At 32.5% G+C, this 18539-nt stretch overlaps 2 protein-coding genes across 2 annotated transcripts in view; one reads left to right on the forward strand and one right to left on the reverse strand.

The window, feature by feature from the left end:
- LOC136986768 (uncharacterized) overlaps positions 1–18539 on the forward strand; it is a 90621-nt gene that overhangs the window by 52936 nt on the left and 19146 nt on the right. The gene's annotated exons all lie outside the window — the stretch shown is intronic.
- On the reverse strand, positions 7014–16928 carry LOC136986793 (splicing factor 3B subunit 4-like). Its single transcript, XM_067284408.1, has 9 exons — positions 16816–16928; positions 12680–12763; positions 12051–12196; positions 10537–10665; positions 9962–10142; positions 9096–9269; positions 7478–7627; positions 7208–7410; positions 7014–7134 (listed from the first exon to the last, which is right to left on the reverse strand). The coding sequence occupies exons 1-8, from the start codon at positions 16847–16849 to the stop codon at positions 7244–7246; spliced, it is 1065 nt and encodes a 354-aa protein (XP_067140509.1). The 5' UTR covers positions 16850–16928; the 3' UTR covers positions 7014–7134; positions 7208–7243.

Below are 18539 nucleotides of genomic sequence, written 5' to 3' on the forward strand. Positions count from 1 at the left end.
TGTTTTTGGGACTTTTCTTTTAATTCTTGTGTGTGAAATAAGTAAACGCATATATAACCGACAGTTACGGTTTACTCTAGCGGCGTACCCAGGATCTAAATTAGCGGGGGGCAACACATATTAGTTTGGGGAAGGAGAGAGAGATTTCGCGACAGATAGCTCTAGTCTAGTCACAATTTTCATTATTCAAACTGATACTAAATTGATACGACTGTGCTGTGTATTGTGTATTAATTACTACACTTTAATTTTTCTTCTAGGAAAGGGCAGCTGCCCCTCGTTGGGTACGCCTTTGGTTTACTCTATATCATATATTAAAGAATACTACGATTAAGCCGTAGTATTTTGCTGTGGGCTGCCATATACTGTGTCCATATTTCAGTTCTAACCTACGGTAGCTATTGTATGTTTGAAAGTCAACTTAAACGTGAATGTACGACAGCTGAATTATAATCCTTTAACGTAAGTTTACAGTCGTAAAATCAGACTTTTAAACCATTCATAGGGGAGGAAGCTCGAGGAGCTGCAATAAACAATTAACTAACAATTAGCAGATGCTACAATAAGTAGAGGGTCTTTTTAATCAAGCACAATATGGATTCGTCTAGACCTACAATAGAGTAGTCTAGTTGTGAGGACAAATGGATTGGTATAATGGATCTGCCAAGAGCGGGGGGGGGGTTCATCCCGGAAAGACTTTCTGTGAAAAACTATGTTATAAGAGATATTTTCATTATAAAAATTCTTTAAAGCGACTAATTTTCATCGTAATTATTCTTGTACATTTACATATTCTGTATAACACGAATATATTCTTTATGAAATTTGAGTTGAATAATTATCAACGATTACAAAGCATATTGAAAATAAATAGGTCTAGACACAGTCAGTGTTCTTTACTTTTTGTAAGGTATTATTTAAAAATCTATTGTAAGTCTTTGTGATTCAGCCAGTGAAGCGTATTATAAAGCATAACAAAGGAAGAAGTAGATGTTATTTAGAATGTTTGCATGAATGGAAAACAGTATCTACTATGTTTAAAAAATAAAATTATAAAGTGAATCAATCGGATGTTATGACGAGGTTATAACGTATGGTCTAATTTAAATTTCCTTGACATAATTAATATAGGGGTGCAGTGGGTGTCAGCCGCCCGGGGCGGAGAAAAATTTCGCCACCCCCTTATTTAGGTATAAGTAATGAAAAATTCCGTGCTCATTTCAATCGGTCCGAATCGTAGGTGCGACAAAAATATGAAATGAAATGGTTTAAATTTTTACAAGATATTATTATTTATTGTGAAATTTTGCCGCCCTCTAAAAGTGCCGCTCGGGGCGGGCTGTCCCTGCTGCCCCCACTACGCTACGCCACTGGATGGATACCAAAAAATAGTTTATAATTTGATTTTAAGAAAATATATTAGACCCTACATTTCAAACTACTCGCAAACTGTAAACAATGCATACATAAGGGACGATCGTGAACCCCACAGTAAAACTTCAGAAAGTAAACTCTAGTTCAGAAATATTATCAAACGTGCACCTTTAAAAAGGTAACTTTGAATTTGGTAAAATAGCTTTTATTTTATTTTTTGTTTGCTATGAAATAAAGTCATTTGATAGGATCAAGGAAGAAAAAGACTTAATTTAATAATAATAATAATAATAATTTTTTTTTGTTTTGTTTTAGATGGACAAATTGCATAAAAATAAGCAATATCTCACTGGTCCCCTCACAACCTCTGTAAAGGACCGCTTTTGGCAGAGCAGGTATACAAGCAACACGACCTTGGTAATTGGTCTTACCTTACGTTGTGTCTATAAACGGTCGGGAAGACAAAGGGTGTAGCGTCTCCGTTTGTCACATGTTTGTCGGCTAGAAAAATGTAAACAAGGGACGGACGTGACGGTAAGGTGTTTCGTCGGGAGAAGAGCAGACGTTTTTGAAAGCTTCCGGGAAAGGAAGGACCCTGATCGGTCGTAAGTTGTCGTCGAGGAACTCTTTAAATCAGCTGTTCCCAACCTTTTTTTGACCAGGGACCACTTTGATTTCATTGTTGTTAGCAGGGACCACAAGGTTTAAGAAAAATAAACTTTAATCAAAACTTTTAACATAAGTAATCGTTAAACTCAAGAGTAACATGCTTCAACAGTACTATTATAACGAAAACAACACTTTTAGTAAAAATTAAATTCAGTTTGTATCAATGTGGGAATAATAATTTAAAACGAATAAAAGTTTTAAATCTTTCGCGGACCATATTTTAGCTCTTACGGACCACTGGTAGTCCGTGGACCACTGGTTGGAAACCGCTGCTTTAAATAGTAAGAGTGACGAGAGGACCGAGGAGAAGGGCAAGAGACAGATAGTACGATAGTCTCAGGCACTTAGCCCGCTGAGCGTAGAGAGAGTGTTCTCCTCAGGCAACGATCTGGGGACGGGTAAGTGCGGAGACTGGACAGGTCGTACGGTTGAGCCAACTCCACAAACCGACCAGAGTTTCCCCAGAGTCTAATAGTCCCCGAAGGACAAGCTGTTGCGTGAGACACCCTCCCTTTGTTGTACCGTGTGTGTAATGTCGTCAGACTTGTATATTCTGAAATATTTTGTTTTGTAAATAAACTGTAAATATTCACTGGTTGAGTGTGGAGGTGTACCTTTCTACGAACCAACGTAAGAACATTCTCGAGTCGTAAGAACCAACTCGAGACGGATTATCGTAAAGATCTTGACTGGATTACAATAAAGATCTTCACTACCTCTTTCTCTGTTTGTTTCCTGTAGTTCCATGAACCGCCGCCCTCACCATCTAAGGTAGAAGAGTCAGAAAAGGAAGTTCTAGAAGTGAGAAGGAACAAAGAACAGAGACAAATGTTCCAAAACTCTGATTAAAATTAATATATATATAATGGCGTCTATTACAGAAAAATTGAATTTTGTGATTATGTAGGGGAGACCGGGGCAAGTTTGTCAATCGCATTTTTTTAGAAACAAAATAAAGGGAGACTCTCTTTAGAGATTAGGCAGTTGAGTTTTATTGGTGGCTTGTTGAGTGGGCTGTTTGTATTTTTCTCCAACAAGCGCAGTTGAATTAACAAGTAAATTGCCATTTTCATTCAATTTCATGTAATATTTTGCTTCCATTTGTATGGAATTGACATGTTTTGTTATAATTCCATAATAACGAAAGTTGCTTTTCCTGTTAGAAGGATAAAACATTAACTTATTTACATGACCAGATCATGGCTTAGTACCCTATTCTTAGGGTTCCACTTAATGTTTCTAAATCGTCACTATTGGGGCATCTTCGGCAGCGTTGCCTATCTTAATTAAACAATTTGCTGTTAGGCTTATTTCATTTCTACTGTTTATTTGAGTTCACTAATTCATTTTACTTTATATTGCTTTTAACTTGCATTATAATGTTTTCATTTATTATTTGTTTCATTTTTTTTTGTAATTAATTTTTTTTTACATTTTCTTTACTTAAATATGCCTTTGATCTTGTATTTCGTTGTTATAATATTAAATAGGTGTTTGGAAAAGTATTTCTTTGTTTTAATAGTGAATTCCAACGTATACATTGTTAATAACACAAATTTATATACCTCCCTGTCTTGTTCCATTACTGTTGCCGAAGTTGCTCCTGGTATGGGGGCAACTTCGGAAACTTAACGTGGTTTAGTGGTTTTATGCATTCGGTCACTGGTGCTATCTCGTTGTGAGCTTAGCGGCTAAGCTTTAGCCGCACTCATGATGGGTATGATTAATTAAAAGACCCTCTTTGGGGCCATATATGAGGGAAAAGGGGTCGGAAAAAAGAGAAAATAGTTGTCATGCTAAGGGAAACCACAGGGGAAAAGCAATACGTAAGGAATTGTTTCCTTTATGAAAAAATCTATTGATTCTGAGTGTTAAACACTAGAGGACGATTTGAAATTAAACAGTATTTGTGATAACGGCTGCAGCGAATGCGATAGAAATGAAGATCACGTGAACACGTACTGTAGTACATACGGCCACAGGCCATTGTCAACATTAGTCTATTTTGAAATAAATAACCAGGGGCAGACTCGAACGAGTTCTCAAGAACAAGCAACAAATGTATTCGCGAAAACAATGAAAATAAGGTTAATAAAGTTACACCCAGAGGCGTAGCTGGGGAGGGGGCGGTGGGGGAGGCCCCCCGGTAGGCCTGTACCTAAAAAAAAAGTCAAGGGCCCACCTCACATGACAGTTTTTTCGCTATGAGGAGACGCCACCAGAGCTCGCACCAGCTGAAACTCTTACTATGATTTATTCTATAAATGTAAACTCATACGTCGCGACATCGCATATTCATTATACCGTGTGAGTTGCTCCAGTGCGAAGATATTACAATTCAACAGTGTTTTATAAAAGAGTTAAAAAGGGTGACACCATGATATCCGCACCTGGTGTCACCCATGCTAGCTACGCCACTGGTTACACCCGCAGCCCCAGATCACTAATATAATTAGAATTTCGGACGACGGATCCAGATGCCAGATTTTTGAATCGAATTGGTTTGTTCGCTGTCATATTCGAATACTTAGAACAGGTTCTCGGGAACAAAGGGAATGTTTTGCAATTAAGCAGTTCACAATTCTTGTATTGGAATATTCCCATCTCTAGTTGGAATCACTTTGGATTATGCCTAGTAATAATGTTTTTTTACGCGTGTAAAAGTGATTTTATTATAAAAATGAACTGATGACATTTATCTGATGTAAAGATAAAAACCTGTTCAAAACGGAATAATTCGGTACAGTGCGTTTCCGATTTACGCAGATTTTACTGTATATATATATATATATACATTCTATGTTATAAAAATATTTTCGTAATTCTTTATATTTGTTTTACAACCGAAATTTCAAATTAAGTAATTCTATAAAATAAATTTTGAAAACAAAAATAGCATTGTCATGCCGCAATTTGAAACGCAATTTAAATACATCTACACCGTGACAAATGAAATTATAATATAAATTATAAATTCTTAAATGCTAAAAAATTCTATAATGGCTGTCAAATTTAATTTTAATCAGTTAAGAATTTTGCTTTGTATATTTACAAATATTTTGTTCATAACTTACTGTTAATTTTGTTATAGGTCAATGTAAATTTTAACTACAGGTGTTTGGTGGTTTTTATCTACTATGCTGGCATGGGATATATATATATGCCAATGTAAAAAGAGAAAATACAGTAGTTTCCGGTTAACTTGCACTTCATCACTATAGATATAGTAACTGTATAATTCAGTTTGCAACACTTATCTGTATATGTATTAATTGGACTAATGTATAAATCACTATTAAATTAATACCAAACATCAGACTAATAAATTTTTAATAAGTTATGTATAAAAGAAGACATCTTGTAATTTTAACTAACATTTCACAAATTCACACAAAAATAAAAATAGTTTTATTCTATTAAATTATAAAAATGTAATGAGATTTATGACATGTATTGTAAAATGTAACGTGTGCATCTATGGTGGAGGTCTAGGCATACTGGGAGGACCGGGAGGTCTCATGGGACGGGGCGGCGGCGGCGGCAGTCCACGGCCGGGAAACATGGGTCGATTTGGCACCGGACCTAAATTAACAAAAATTATTTTTAATAATATACACACAAACACACACTACTAAAAATATGACTAATTAGTTATAATTTCTATTTTAATAAATGAAGTTTATTTATTTTATTAGTTACAACGACGTAACACTTGGGTGATCTGTCTAGGGCAGTGTTTCCCAAACTTTTGACATCTGTGTACCTTTTGTATAATTTTCTTAATGCTGAGTACCCCTCGTCAAAAAAATTGTATATACTTTAAATCAAAAACCAAAGATAACAAGGATATTCCATTTCTATATGCTGCTGCAATTGAAAAATCGAAAAAGCCAAAATAGAAGACTATATGGAAAATATTGTTCCTAGATATAGCGATATGGACTTTAGGTCTCATTTTCGTCTTTCTAGAAGCACTGTCAAAGTAAGTCTCTGCTAAGAATTGTTAGTTGTAGTAACTAGCTACAGAAAAATTGGTTTATTCGGCATTTTTAGCTTTTTATTAATACTAAAGCGCATAACAAACCTTTCCTGTTAGAAAAATCGCACAAAAGCTAAAAATACACACGCGCACATTGTAACAATTCAATGTGTAGATACTGGAGGTTTTTGTGTGACACTGTTGTCTTGGCCATAGGGTGGAGGAATACACAGAATCACAGCACCCGGCGAAACCGCTAAGAAGTAACGAAGTTTTTTATTATTTTTCTATGTTTGTAATCGAAAAAAGTAAACTGCTTGTTGACCAGGAACAGCCGAAGCACGGTGCAGCGTGTACCCCCACAAAACTCTTCCCGTACCCCTGGGGGTACGCGTACCACACTTTGGGAAACACTGGTCTAGGGGAATGCCTTCCGGGAAGTCTTTTAATTAAATTAAGGGAAACGGGCCCCTATTTAGGCATTAAAGACGTGAAGAAAACCGAAAAACTCCTCCTGGTGAGATATGAACCCACGACCGAACTACCAGTATTTGGGAAACAGAATCGCTTGGCCACTGGTGGGTCCTTTCTAATAAAGAAGCCAGGGCTAAAGAAATATCTAAAAGTAAAATGTTGTTGAATTGGCTATCAATTTTTTTACTTAGTATCTACTATATAAATGCTGAATGGTTTTTAATGCCCTGCATAACATGACTCCAAATTTGACCTTTTAAATCTTTTGAACGAAGTCATATAAACCAACATTCTCAAATTTACATAACAGTATCACAAGTCTAACAGATATTTAAATACTTCACCCTAAATTAAAAAACTCTTTTTGCATAACAGCTTGAAAAAAATAAAATAAAAATTTATTTTAAGACGTTATATTGCACTGTTATAGCCTATTACTTAAAAATATTTTTGTTTTATATCCAAATTTATCAATAAAACATTTATATTTAAAAAAAAATGCAAACATAATGCATACCAAAAGGCGGTGGTCTCGGTCCAAAGTTCATGCTCATTTGAGGTGTGGTCGCATTCCAGGTGGCGGAGGAGGAGGCATACCTCCTCCCTGGAATGGCGGCGGGGCGGCGGTGGTGGCATTCCTATAAATTTTTCAATTTATACGTTTTAAAAATATTTATTAAAGTATTCTACAGAAAATACTTAAAAACTTACCCATAGGTTGTGGTGGCATAGCTTGTCTTTGTTGCATCATCTCGCCAGGTCCGGGTTCATTACTGGAAGGTACTGGTATCTGAGAAGAACTAGTACTGGGTGGAGGTGGTGGAGGAGGAGGAACGGTTGGCGGTGGCGGAGGGGAGGCATGCCTGCATAACTCGACACGGGTGGTGGTACTGGCGGTGGAGGTGGTATGCCACCTAATTATTTTTTATTAATTTGCTTATAAGGTCAATTTAAATATTTTTCAATGATGTCAGAACTTACCTGATGGTGGTGGTGGTGGGGGAGGAGGTGGAGGTGGAGGATGTCCAGGTGGAAATGGTAATGGTCCTGATGAAGGCGGTCTTATTGGTGGAGCCACAGAACTAGGTTGTAGGGCACCATGTAATGGAGGTGGTGGCATCTGCATTGAACCTAAATAAAAAATATTACATATATTTATATTAAATATATTCAAATTGTTTCTACAGTAGTTGTATCTAGGAATAATTAACTTACTCCTAACTAAACTTTACTTTTATATTTATAGATATAATAGCATTTTACAGTTATTCATTTTTCAAAAAATAATCTAAAGCCAAATAATCAATAAACCAAATACATTAAACTGATTATTTTTAGGCTATAAATAGCATAAGATGGCAGCCTACCTGCCTTTAGGCTAAATTATATAAATTTAACATGAACAGTCTTTGACTTATGACAATCTATATGATGGCAAAAACTATAGGCGTCAGAAAACTGATCCTGCTCATTGATTAAGTAAATTATTATAATCTTTATATTGGAAATACAGACAATAAAAGTAGACAAAGAAACTCTTTGTAAACTTAAAAAGGGAGGACATGGTCACAAATGTAAGTAAACAATATAAAGTATTTGTCTGTTCATTTTTCTATTAAACTAAAGTTTGGATTCATTTTTCATTATATTAACCAAAACTGCAAATAATTCTTCATAAAAATATTAAAATATTTTTAAAAATACATGTAATTCATTAAACCAATTTATAGCAAAACATATATCTATTATGATATAACGAAAATTGTGCATAAACATGCTTGTTTGTTTTTTGTATATATATGTGGTAATATGGCACACAGGTTGAGGGGGATGCCTCCTGGGAGGACTTTCTATGGAAAAACAACTCCTATTTAGATTGTTACAAGAAAATCTGGAATATGTTGTATGATCAGCCTGTTGACAAGGCACAAACCCACATGATCAGTAGTTTTGTCCACTCAGTCACTGGTGGGCAGCAACATGTGATTCATGATAATATTCTAAATTGTTTAACATGGAAACTAGTCTTTATTATACAGTAGAGCATCGTTTATCCGAATCAATTGGGAACTGGGGTTATTCGGATAACCGATTATGTACGAAAAAATATATTAACCTATCGATGTTGAAATTTTTCTTCATTGTGTGTTGCTTCGTGTTGAATTTTCATCGATTTTAAGCCTAACAAAAATTTTTATAATAATAATCAAGACTATTGTATCGTTAAAAATTATTTCTTTATTTTGTACAAACAAAATAAATATATTGAAAAATATAAAAACAAAAAAAATTATACTTTAGAAGTTAATCTAGTGTCAAAAACATTCGATTCAGCACGACACAGTCCGACTGGAAAGCTTCTGGTCAACCGACGTTTCGGTTGACCGGATTTCGGATAAACGATGCTCTACTGTATTGCTATAGATTTTTTTTATAATAAAAAACATTAGCAATTATAATTAAACATAACTATTCCTATTTTAAAAGAGGGAAGTTATGGAATCATTTATGGTTATTTGATATCTAAAAAACACTTTTAAAGATATTGAGTTTACTGCATGCAAAGTTTTTTGAATTAGCAGTTATATACTTAATTTACCTGATGTAACTACTGTCATTGGTGGAGGAGGAAGTCCAACCATTGGTGGTGGTGGTGGAGGTGGTGCAGCCATTGGTGCTACTACTGGTGCACATGGTGGTGGAGGTGCATCGGCAAACAATTGATGAGGTCTGTCAGCATGAGAAAGTGGATTCTGAGCAGCTAGAAGACGTTCTGAAATAAAAAAAGTCTTTTATCAATTTTTAATAGCAAAAATTTATAATGCTTCATGAACTTTTAATTGATGACAGACATCATTCACAATTTCATTTTCTGTCAGCTTTTGAGCATTTTATCTTCTTATATGACATTAGCAATCATTTAGAGAAGTTTTCTTAAGTTTGAAAGACTAGATATTTTTGAATAATTTTAAAATAAGTTCAAGGAAAAAATACAATACAGTATTTAATAGTTCCCACTTTCCTTCTCTCTTCAAAATTAAGTACTTTCTTCACTAAAATCTTTTATATCTAATTATTAGATGATGATGATAAAATATGAAACAAACAACAAGACAATATAAAATAATATTTTATATATTTTTTACTAATAGCAAATTTTTCGGTAGAAATCTTTCCTATTTAAAGAGAAAAATAGATTATTATAACATATAATATTTTGTGCAGAAAAGTCTAAAGAAAGCTATGTATAAAATGCTCAGCTTACCATGAGCCATATTAACTGGAAATTAGGTTGAATGATGTGGGTCACATGTTTAATACACAGTTAAAGTAAAGACATATACCTATAAACTATTATGATTATACATAATTTCTGAAATAGCTATATTTTTCAAAAATTATTTTATTCCATATTATTTTCCACATTTTATTTTAATAATTTTTAAGTTTTAGTAATTAAATTACCTGCTGCTGAACCATGTCTTTCTCCTTTTGAATCCTTTTTAAATGCGTATGATATAGTAATGGGTCTGTTACAAAGATACTGCCCATTCATAGCTTCTATAGCAGCATCTGATGCTTCAAAACTAGCAAAATTGATAAATGCATAACCCTTCGAATTTCCCGTTTCAGGATCTCTCATTATCTAAAGATAAAATATTAATATATAAGCAACCATTAAGCTCAATTTACTCATTTTAATCCAAACAACTAAATGTCAGATGTTCGGATTAAAATTGTTTTAAAAAATCTTGCAAGATATAAAATATGCAAATATATAAGTAAATTTAATTAGAAATAAACTACTAAAAATATATTTGAGATTAAATTTAACCGATCATATGTATTTTCTAGAGTTATTAGATACTTATAAATTAAATTATATACTAAGTGAAGGTAGAAAGTTTTTATTATAAAAAATATCATATTTTCACTAGTTATGCTATGGATATAGAGAGATATTAAATTTATACAATAATTCTGAGTGTAAATGTTTTAATATAATTTGCTTTAAGTATAATTCCGTCATAAAGTATTACCTTAGGAGTCTGTAAAATCACACCAAATGCACTGAATGTGTCATAGAGTAACTTTTCATCGACTTCAGGATCCAAATTACCAATGAAAATGTTTGCACCAACATCTAAATTTTTCTGATGAGCCGATGCCTGAAATAATTTCATATTAAAATAAACTATTAATATTAAACATTTAAATTGAAACATAATACAATTTAGTGAAGTTCTTTTATAGATTTAATTATTTTAACATTATATTTTTTTCAATATAAGTAACAATAATAATAAATATATAATTGTTGAATCACAGCTGTTTCATATTATATAATTCCTACAATTAAATTCAGATTTCAAACATAGTTTATTCTAATTTTAATTTATTTAAAAATACAGGTGTGGAAAGTGAATAAAGCAATATAATAAACCTTACCTAGTCAAAATTTAAATAGTTTAAAATATTCAAAATTAAAAAAAAGGGTGATATTTGATAGAGACTGACTTTCTTATCATTAAAAAAAGTTTTACAAAATGTGAAGTAGAAAGTTTACAACAGACTTTTATTTATAGAATAAAAGAAAAAAATGTTTAAGATTTTCTTTTAAATCGAGCAAACATCCTTACTATACCCGATACATTTAAAGCTATACATCCACCAAAGCTGAATATTATCGGGCTAGAAAATACTAATAATTTTAATAGACAATTTGGCATTAGAGGTAGGCATTAGGTGCCATCTCTTGATGGTGCCTAATGCCTACCTCTAATGCCAAATTGTCTATTAAAATTATTAGTATTTTCTAGCCCGATAATATTCGGCTTTGGTGAATGTAGTTTTAAAATGAGAATTTTCTTCTTTTCCTCCTCAAAAATTCTTACCTAACTTATTTTTTCTTTAACTTTAGATACTCACCAAATATTAGATTAATTTTTGGTTTTCCAAGAGATATTCTATTAAAAGATTAACTGCAACTTTCGAAAAAATAGCATGGTGTTTAACTGCAGAATTTATTTGTCATACAAAATATGACAAATAAATTCTGCATTTAAAAACATCTACACCATTTCTTTCCACAATTGATAACACTAATATTTACACATTATAATTATTTTCAGCAAAAATTTCTAATCTATAAAAATTTTGTTCCCCATTCCTGACCTATAAGTCCACCATAATAATGTTATAAGAAATCCCATAGTTTTGTTATATTTACAAACATGCTGTATTTGTCATGAACTATGAGTTGCCGAAAAGAACCTGGATGAAGCTATAATGAATAACATTGAACAATATTATATTGAATGACTTCTGTTTAAAATGTTTATATTCATTAAGTCCTAATTATGTAATGCTATGCTGTCATTTTACCGTTAATTATTGATTTATTTATCCATTTCATATCACATTTTTATACTCTTATTAGAATTTTTCTTAAACTTAGAGACCAGAAATTATGTTTTTTATATGCAAGACATTAACTGTGAAAAAATTAGATACCATCTTCCAAAAATTAAAACAAAATAAATCTCTATTTTACCTTGTTTACTCTAATAGGTTTCCCATAAAGTTTAATCATATTCATAATTTTAATTGCATAATCAGCATCTTCTTCTCCCATGAATTCCACAAAACCATAACCTTGATGTTGTCCCGTTACTCTGTCTTTTGGCATATGAACATTTACTGAAATGATTTAATTTTATAATTTAGTGAGAGAAGAGTAAATAATGAAAATATATATTATTTCTCTTTAATAAATTATAAATCCATGTATGAGTTTAATGGCTGTAGTACAATATCGGAAATGGTTTTTAAATAAGTTTGTTTATTTAAGGGGTTTGTCTTCAAATACCTTAATCAATTGAAACATTAATGGTTTTAAATAAGTCTGCTGGTTTAAATTGTTTATTTTTAACTTCTCTTATTCTTTCTTTATTTATTTTCAATTTCTCTTAAAAATATGATTTTAGAAAACAAGAATGTTTGGGAATTTAATTAAGACAATAATAATTATCGTATGAAGAATTTTTTGGTTTGTGAATCAAATTAAGTTATAATAAAAGTGAATGAAAAAACTTAATTTACTAATAAATTTTATTAATTAAAGACAACTTATGTTTAATTAAAAAATTAATATATATTTCAGTTATTGAAATTAATTCTTACCAACAGGTCCAGCTTGAACAAATAATTCCCATAATATAGCTTCTGACACTTTTTCATCAAGTCCACCAATATAAATTGTGGCATCTGAAATCAATTTATATTAAAATTACGAAAACATAATACGAAACAGCACAAAGTAAACAATATGACTGGTAATAATTGATGATACCCAACTGTATTAGTAAATTTAGAAGCAGTTTAACTTTATATAGGCCTACTTTAAATTATATATACTGTATTTATTTCTATGGATATATATATTATATAATTAAAGTTATATAATCAATATAATTAAAGTTATTTATGATTTATTAATATGAAGAAACAATAACTGTGAGGTTTGGCCTGATGAATGGGTGCAAATTTACCATATTTATTCTAACTAATCAAGCTACCTGAATAAATTGATCTTGATTAATGATATAACTTTAATTTACTTATTAATAGTTAATTAGTTTTCACATTATTATAAAAATGAATAATATATAACTTCCACAATTAGTTTTGAGATAAGTTCTCATTATTTTTTAACTTTACTCAATAAAAAACACTTACTACACTGGCCTAAAAGATCCAAGATTCTGGCAATTGCCTCAAAAGAATTTATTTTTGAAATTATACGAAATCAGTAGCGTGCCGTGACATTTGATGACAGGGAAGCTGTGTTTCTGTAAGAAGCCGACTTCCAGGGGCAATCAGTTAATTGCGCGTCAGTGATGGTCTAGGGCAGTGGTTCTTAACCTTTTTATACTCGCGGCCCACCAAATATTTCATAATTTTTTGTGGCCCCCATTTTTTAATAATAATTTATATTTGATAATTTGATAATTTATCTATAATAAATTGATTTTTTTATTATTGCTTTATTTTTTATATAATAAATGTAAATCATAACTTTATTATTTCATTATCTATTTAAATAACATTCAAACTTCACAATTAAACATGAAAACTCATTAATTTTTAACAGAAAATAAAATAAGAAACATGTCGATAAATCGATCCAATGTCGATGCTAAAACTAAACTAAAACTAAAACGCCCACTTGTGGTAAGGATTTTGCATATCTTTTGCAAAAATATTTAAATTTTCAAAGCCTACTATTTTTCCTAATTATTTTTAAAATTCCAAGCATTAATAGTTTCTTAGAATTGCTTTGGAATAAAAGAAGTAAATACTGCGGTGTAAGTAGCATATTTGCATTTATTTCTTCTGTACTAACAAAGTTGTATGTAGGAAGAAATACAAATAAATAAAAAAAAACTAAATAGGAAAACTTTATCTTTCTTATTTCACTTTTCAATACGATATTCGGATTATACATCAATTTTCTTTTTATTATATTCTGAAGGAAATTTTGCATAATTTGGCGGCCCCCGGCAAACTTCTTATGGACCCCCAGGGGCCGCGGCCCCCTGTTAAGAATCACTGGTCTAGGGTCCATTCGTATTCATTTGTTCGATAAGCCAGTAAAAACTGTAGACTTCTCTAAATGTATTTTTAATATCACAATTACATTCTGAATCGCTAGCCACGATATAAGGGCTAAAATTAAAAATAAATTATAAAAACTTACTCGGTGAAATAAAATGTGCGATGGATATACATACCTGGTACAATGTATTGTTCGATTGTATTAATATACTTTTAAAGAAAATTATAATTAAAATATAGCTTTGTAAAGAAACGTACATAAAAATAAAATAAATATTCTTTACTTTTTAAATCTTAAAACAATCCACTTAGTCAAATATCTTGATACGAGTAGCTAATGGATGGAACTAGTGACGGTCCAGGTAGGTGTGTAGTGAGTGTGTGCGTGCCAAATCCCGAGGGTGCCGATACCGGTCAATGTCAAATGCCTCTTTTGTCGCATCACTAGTATATCTCAAAGGACGCCACAGGGCTGTTGTAAATTTTAAACGTTTCTCACCGTAGCTGTAAAAATCTAACTATGTTAAACTTAATAGTCATTCGTTTTCTAACTAATTCGTTTTAATACCAGGTGTACACGGAAATCAGTTTCCCATTGTACTGAGCGAGTGATTGGTTCTGTTAAGCTTTTGTTGAAGTAAAATTCTGGCTCTTTCAACAGGGTTTTATTTATGTCCCCATTCCCTAATCTCTTAATTATTTAGTCACTTCTTAAGTAGAAATAAGTCGAAACCAGTTACTTTGTACCTGAATATCTGTAGTCTTGGGAAAACAGTGGAAAGACAAATTTTTATGACAACGGATATATAAATCGTAAATTTAAGGAAAATAAATTCTAGAGCTTTTTTTGTACCATTGTATGTACTGTACGTCTCATTCATTAAATTTGGTTGTAAATGATGCTGCCAAAGTAACAGTTAATTTTTAACACTGTACTAGAATTGTACACTTTTTTTCTGCATCCCCTTACAGATGGGACATACTAAATCGTAATATCACCGGTTTAACATTGAAATCCGTAAGTAATATAAGATGGGAGAGCGGAATAAACGCAGAATAAATATATCAAATATTTTAATGGAGTTTTTTTAAACTCCTGTCAACTATACAGAACTATCATAAAAAACGTGCCAGTAAACTCCTATCTGTTGGGTTGTTATAAATCTAGTCTAGGGTGGGCAACCCTTTTTATAACATGGGCCAGAATAAATTTTACGTTTTTTTTCTGCGCCGTAGTAGTTAATTGACGCCTTCTTGTGACTCGTAATTTTTTTAGTCTGCAAATATGAAATAAAATAAAAAGTTAATTACTACATTTATTTCTCTTATCGTTTTCGAAAATTACAAAGAATTGGAAAAATAACTATTAATTAGTTATTTTTCCAATTTAATAATCTATTAAAGATCTCGCGGGCCGGATAGAAACTTTTCGCCAGCCGTAGCTGGCCCGCGGGTTGCCCGCCGTTGATCTAGTCTGCTCGTGATTCACATAATCGGGCGAGGGTGGCCGAATATCTAGCAGGCGGCTAACAGCCCACAACCGCTCCGGGATATAAAGTCGCGTACTCTTTACGCGTGTGTCGCTTCTACCAGCTAAACCGTGACGTTTGTGCTATGTAAAGCGCATGCGCCAATGCCTATAATCTGGCTGCTTGGAAGTTGACAGGCAGGCGGATAACAGCCCACAACCGCTCCGGGATATAAAGCTGTACTCTTTACGAGTGTGTCGCTTCTACCAGCTAAACCGGGTGAGGTTGGTGCACTGTAAACCGCATGTCTAATGCCTATATAATCTGGCTGATTGGAGACTGACCCGGTTTCGACATTCCTTCCGCCACCGAATTATTCGAATATACAATAGCAATCTTATCGTTTTTTTTCACATGTAGTATAGAAATTTGTAAAAGATACATAATGCAGTTATAATAAAATATTAATTTTAATTAATTCAAAGTACGTTAAAATATGAAAATTTATATTTTATAAAATTCAAGGGAAGGTCATTGAAAGGTGGAATCGGCGCTTCCATCGCTTCCAATGACGGCACGTCACTGTACGAAATTGCTTTCAAATCTTTTGCTAAAACAACTCAATGTGGTTAATGTAACCCTTGGTGCCAATATGGCGCTCGTCTATGATTCCAGCAAGGAAACAGTGGGACGCACATTCTAACCTAACCTAACCTATTCTAATAATTTGGTTGCTAATAATTATGGTAATTTATTAGAATAGGTTAGGTTAGAACGTGCGTCCCACTGTTTCCTTGCTGGAATCATAGACGAGCCACCATCTTGGCACCAAGGGTTACATTAACCCTTAAGGTTTATAATTATATGAGATCTATTTAATTTCAGTTTATTTTTCCAGTTATTTTGCTGCCTAATTATGGATTCCTGCAACCCAGGAACACTTATTTATTATAATATTCAAGTAGAATATTTGGTAATGTTTTAAAAACCATAAATATATGGTATTTATGGTATGTAAACTTTGGCCACGTGACTACGAAATAAATCGATTTCTTAGTCACGTGGAACACAATGCACTGCTTTTATCCATTAATTTCGAATTTGGCAAGCTTAAGTATCAACAAACTACTTTAGTTTTATAGTTTGATAAGTTTGTAAACATCTGTCAAAATATTAAGTGTGCAACAGTTTATAATTCGAGTAATTGTTATACAATTTATACAAATAATATACCTTGATTACGTTCTGCAATCGGTCCTGCAGCCATCCCTACGACATCTATTCGAATTTAGTGTTGCCAGATGTAATTTTCAACTAATGCAAGACAAGCCCAAAAGTAGCCAAACAAAAAAATATATATATATTAATCAAGTGAGATAAATGGAAAAAAAACTAAAATTAAAAAACAGTCGTTAATAATAATATGATAATGATTAACTGGGAATTAGTAAATGAATTTTAATAAAAGGAACTTAAGTTCGGGTCCCTCGGATTCATACTGTTTCATAAAGAAGCGACAATTTTGTAGTAACTTATTATGGTTATTTTGTTACAACATGCAGATTTTCTTTTCTTTTTTACTTTACGACAATATAATGCAAAATTTATTGATAAATTTTTATTCTAAAATACTTAATCTGAAATACTAAAAAAACCAGTCTGAAATAATGGACGATCGAATGATGATGCGGGAAGAAGTCAGCTTGCTGCTCAGAAGGCACCCGGGCTTGATTTCGAATCAAGAACATCGAGAACTTTTAGGATGCTGACCTGCTTATGTTGGAACTCGCCCCAGCCGCCTGATTGTGGGCTTGGCAGAACCCAAGTTGGATATGATTGTAAAGACCTTATTTCAGACTGAAAAAGCCAAAAATGGAGAAAATTGTAACTTAATTCTTTCTTTAATTCTACCGAACAACTGGCCGAGTAGATAAAACTGCTAAACTGGGTCTGGTACTGGTAGTTGATCGCAGGCTCGTGTTTCCCCAACGGGCTAACCACTTGGGCTTTTCCAGATTTTCTTCATATGTATAATACCTAAACGGGGCTAATTTTCCATAGAAAGTCCTATAGATACGTACTTTCTTGGCAGTTCGCCCATTCGTTGCCTTTGCCTTATCCGATCAATCCTACAATCTTTAATTCTATTTCCTCGAGAAATTTGATGAAACAATTTGCCTTCGTCAAAATATCTATACCATGACGTATTTAGTTCTTCTTATAAGAATACGAGATCCACAATGCTATATATTACAACACTATGATATACTGTATACCGATTATAAGGAAACTTTTAAACTGGCTACTTTCGATTTTCGTCCAGTTATGTTTTACGGTTGCGACAAAGTACAATCGTGTTGTTTTAGTTTATGTAATTTATATTAAGTAGTTATCAAAGCAATAAAATTTTATATATTGTTTACTTTATCACTCGAATTGAAAATCGCTCTTTTAAGATTTGCTCTTGGTCCCGGGTTTTCTTCACGTGTGCAACACGTGAAGAAAACCCGGGACCAAGGGCAACACAGAGTTTTTCGGGTTTTCTTCACGTGTGCAACACGTGAAGAAAACCCGAAAAACTCTGCGTTTTTATATATAGGAGCCATTTTTCGTATAGAAACATGTGTACACAGGTATATAAAGAAGCAATTTTCCCATAAAAATTTGTGTATATAGGAGCCATTTTCCCATTGAAAGCCCTCCCGGAAGGCACCTCTTCTTGTCAATTAATTCTTATCCTATCAATCAACCAACAGTTCAGGACCCACCGATACTGGTGGGGTCTGTACTATTAACACAATAAATATATTTTCTATTGGAAAATTTTAAATTTTCTTCATTAAACTATATTTCTATTTTTGTTAACACCAAGGCTCATTTTTGTCGTAAGAAATAAATAAGCGCTTGCTATCATCGAATACAGAAGAAACAACAAACAGCTTATATTTGATTTATAA

This window comes from Centruroides vittatus, unplaced genomic scaffold (genome assembly GCF_030686945.1).
Source record: "Centruroides vittatus isolate TY-2023 unplaced genomic scaffold, ASM3068694v2 scaffold_1172, whole genome shotgun sequence".
NCBI lineage: Eukaryota > Metazoa > Arthropoda > Arachnida > Scorpiones > Buthidae > Centruroides > Centruroides vittatus.

Excerpts from the sequence above, each read along its gene's own strand:
- LOC136986793 (XM_067284408.1), bottom strand. The coding sequence starts at position 16,849 with ATGGCTGCAGGACCGATTGCAGAACGTAATCAAG. Across the intron at positions 10,143-10,536 it reads TGATTTTACAGACTCCTAAG|ATAATGAGAGATCCTGAAAC; the intron begins GTAATACTTTAT and ends TTTTATCTTTAG. Across the intron at positions 7,411-7,477 it reads CCCACCACCACCACCATCAG|GTGGCATACCACCTCCACCG; the intron begins GTAAGTTCTGAC and ends AAAAATAATTAG.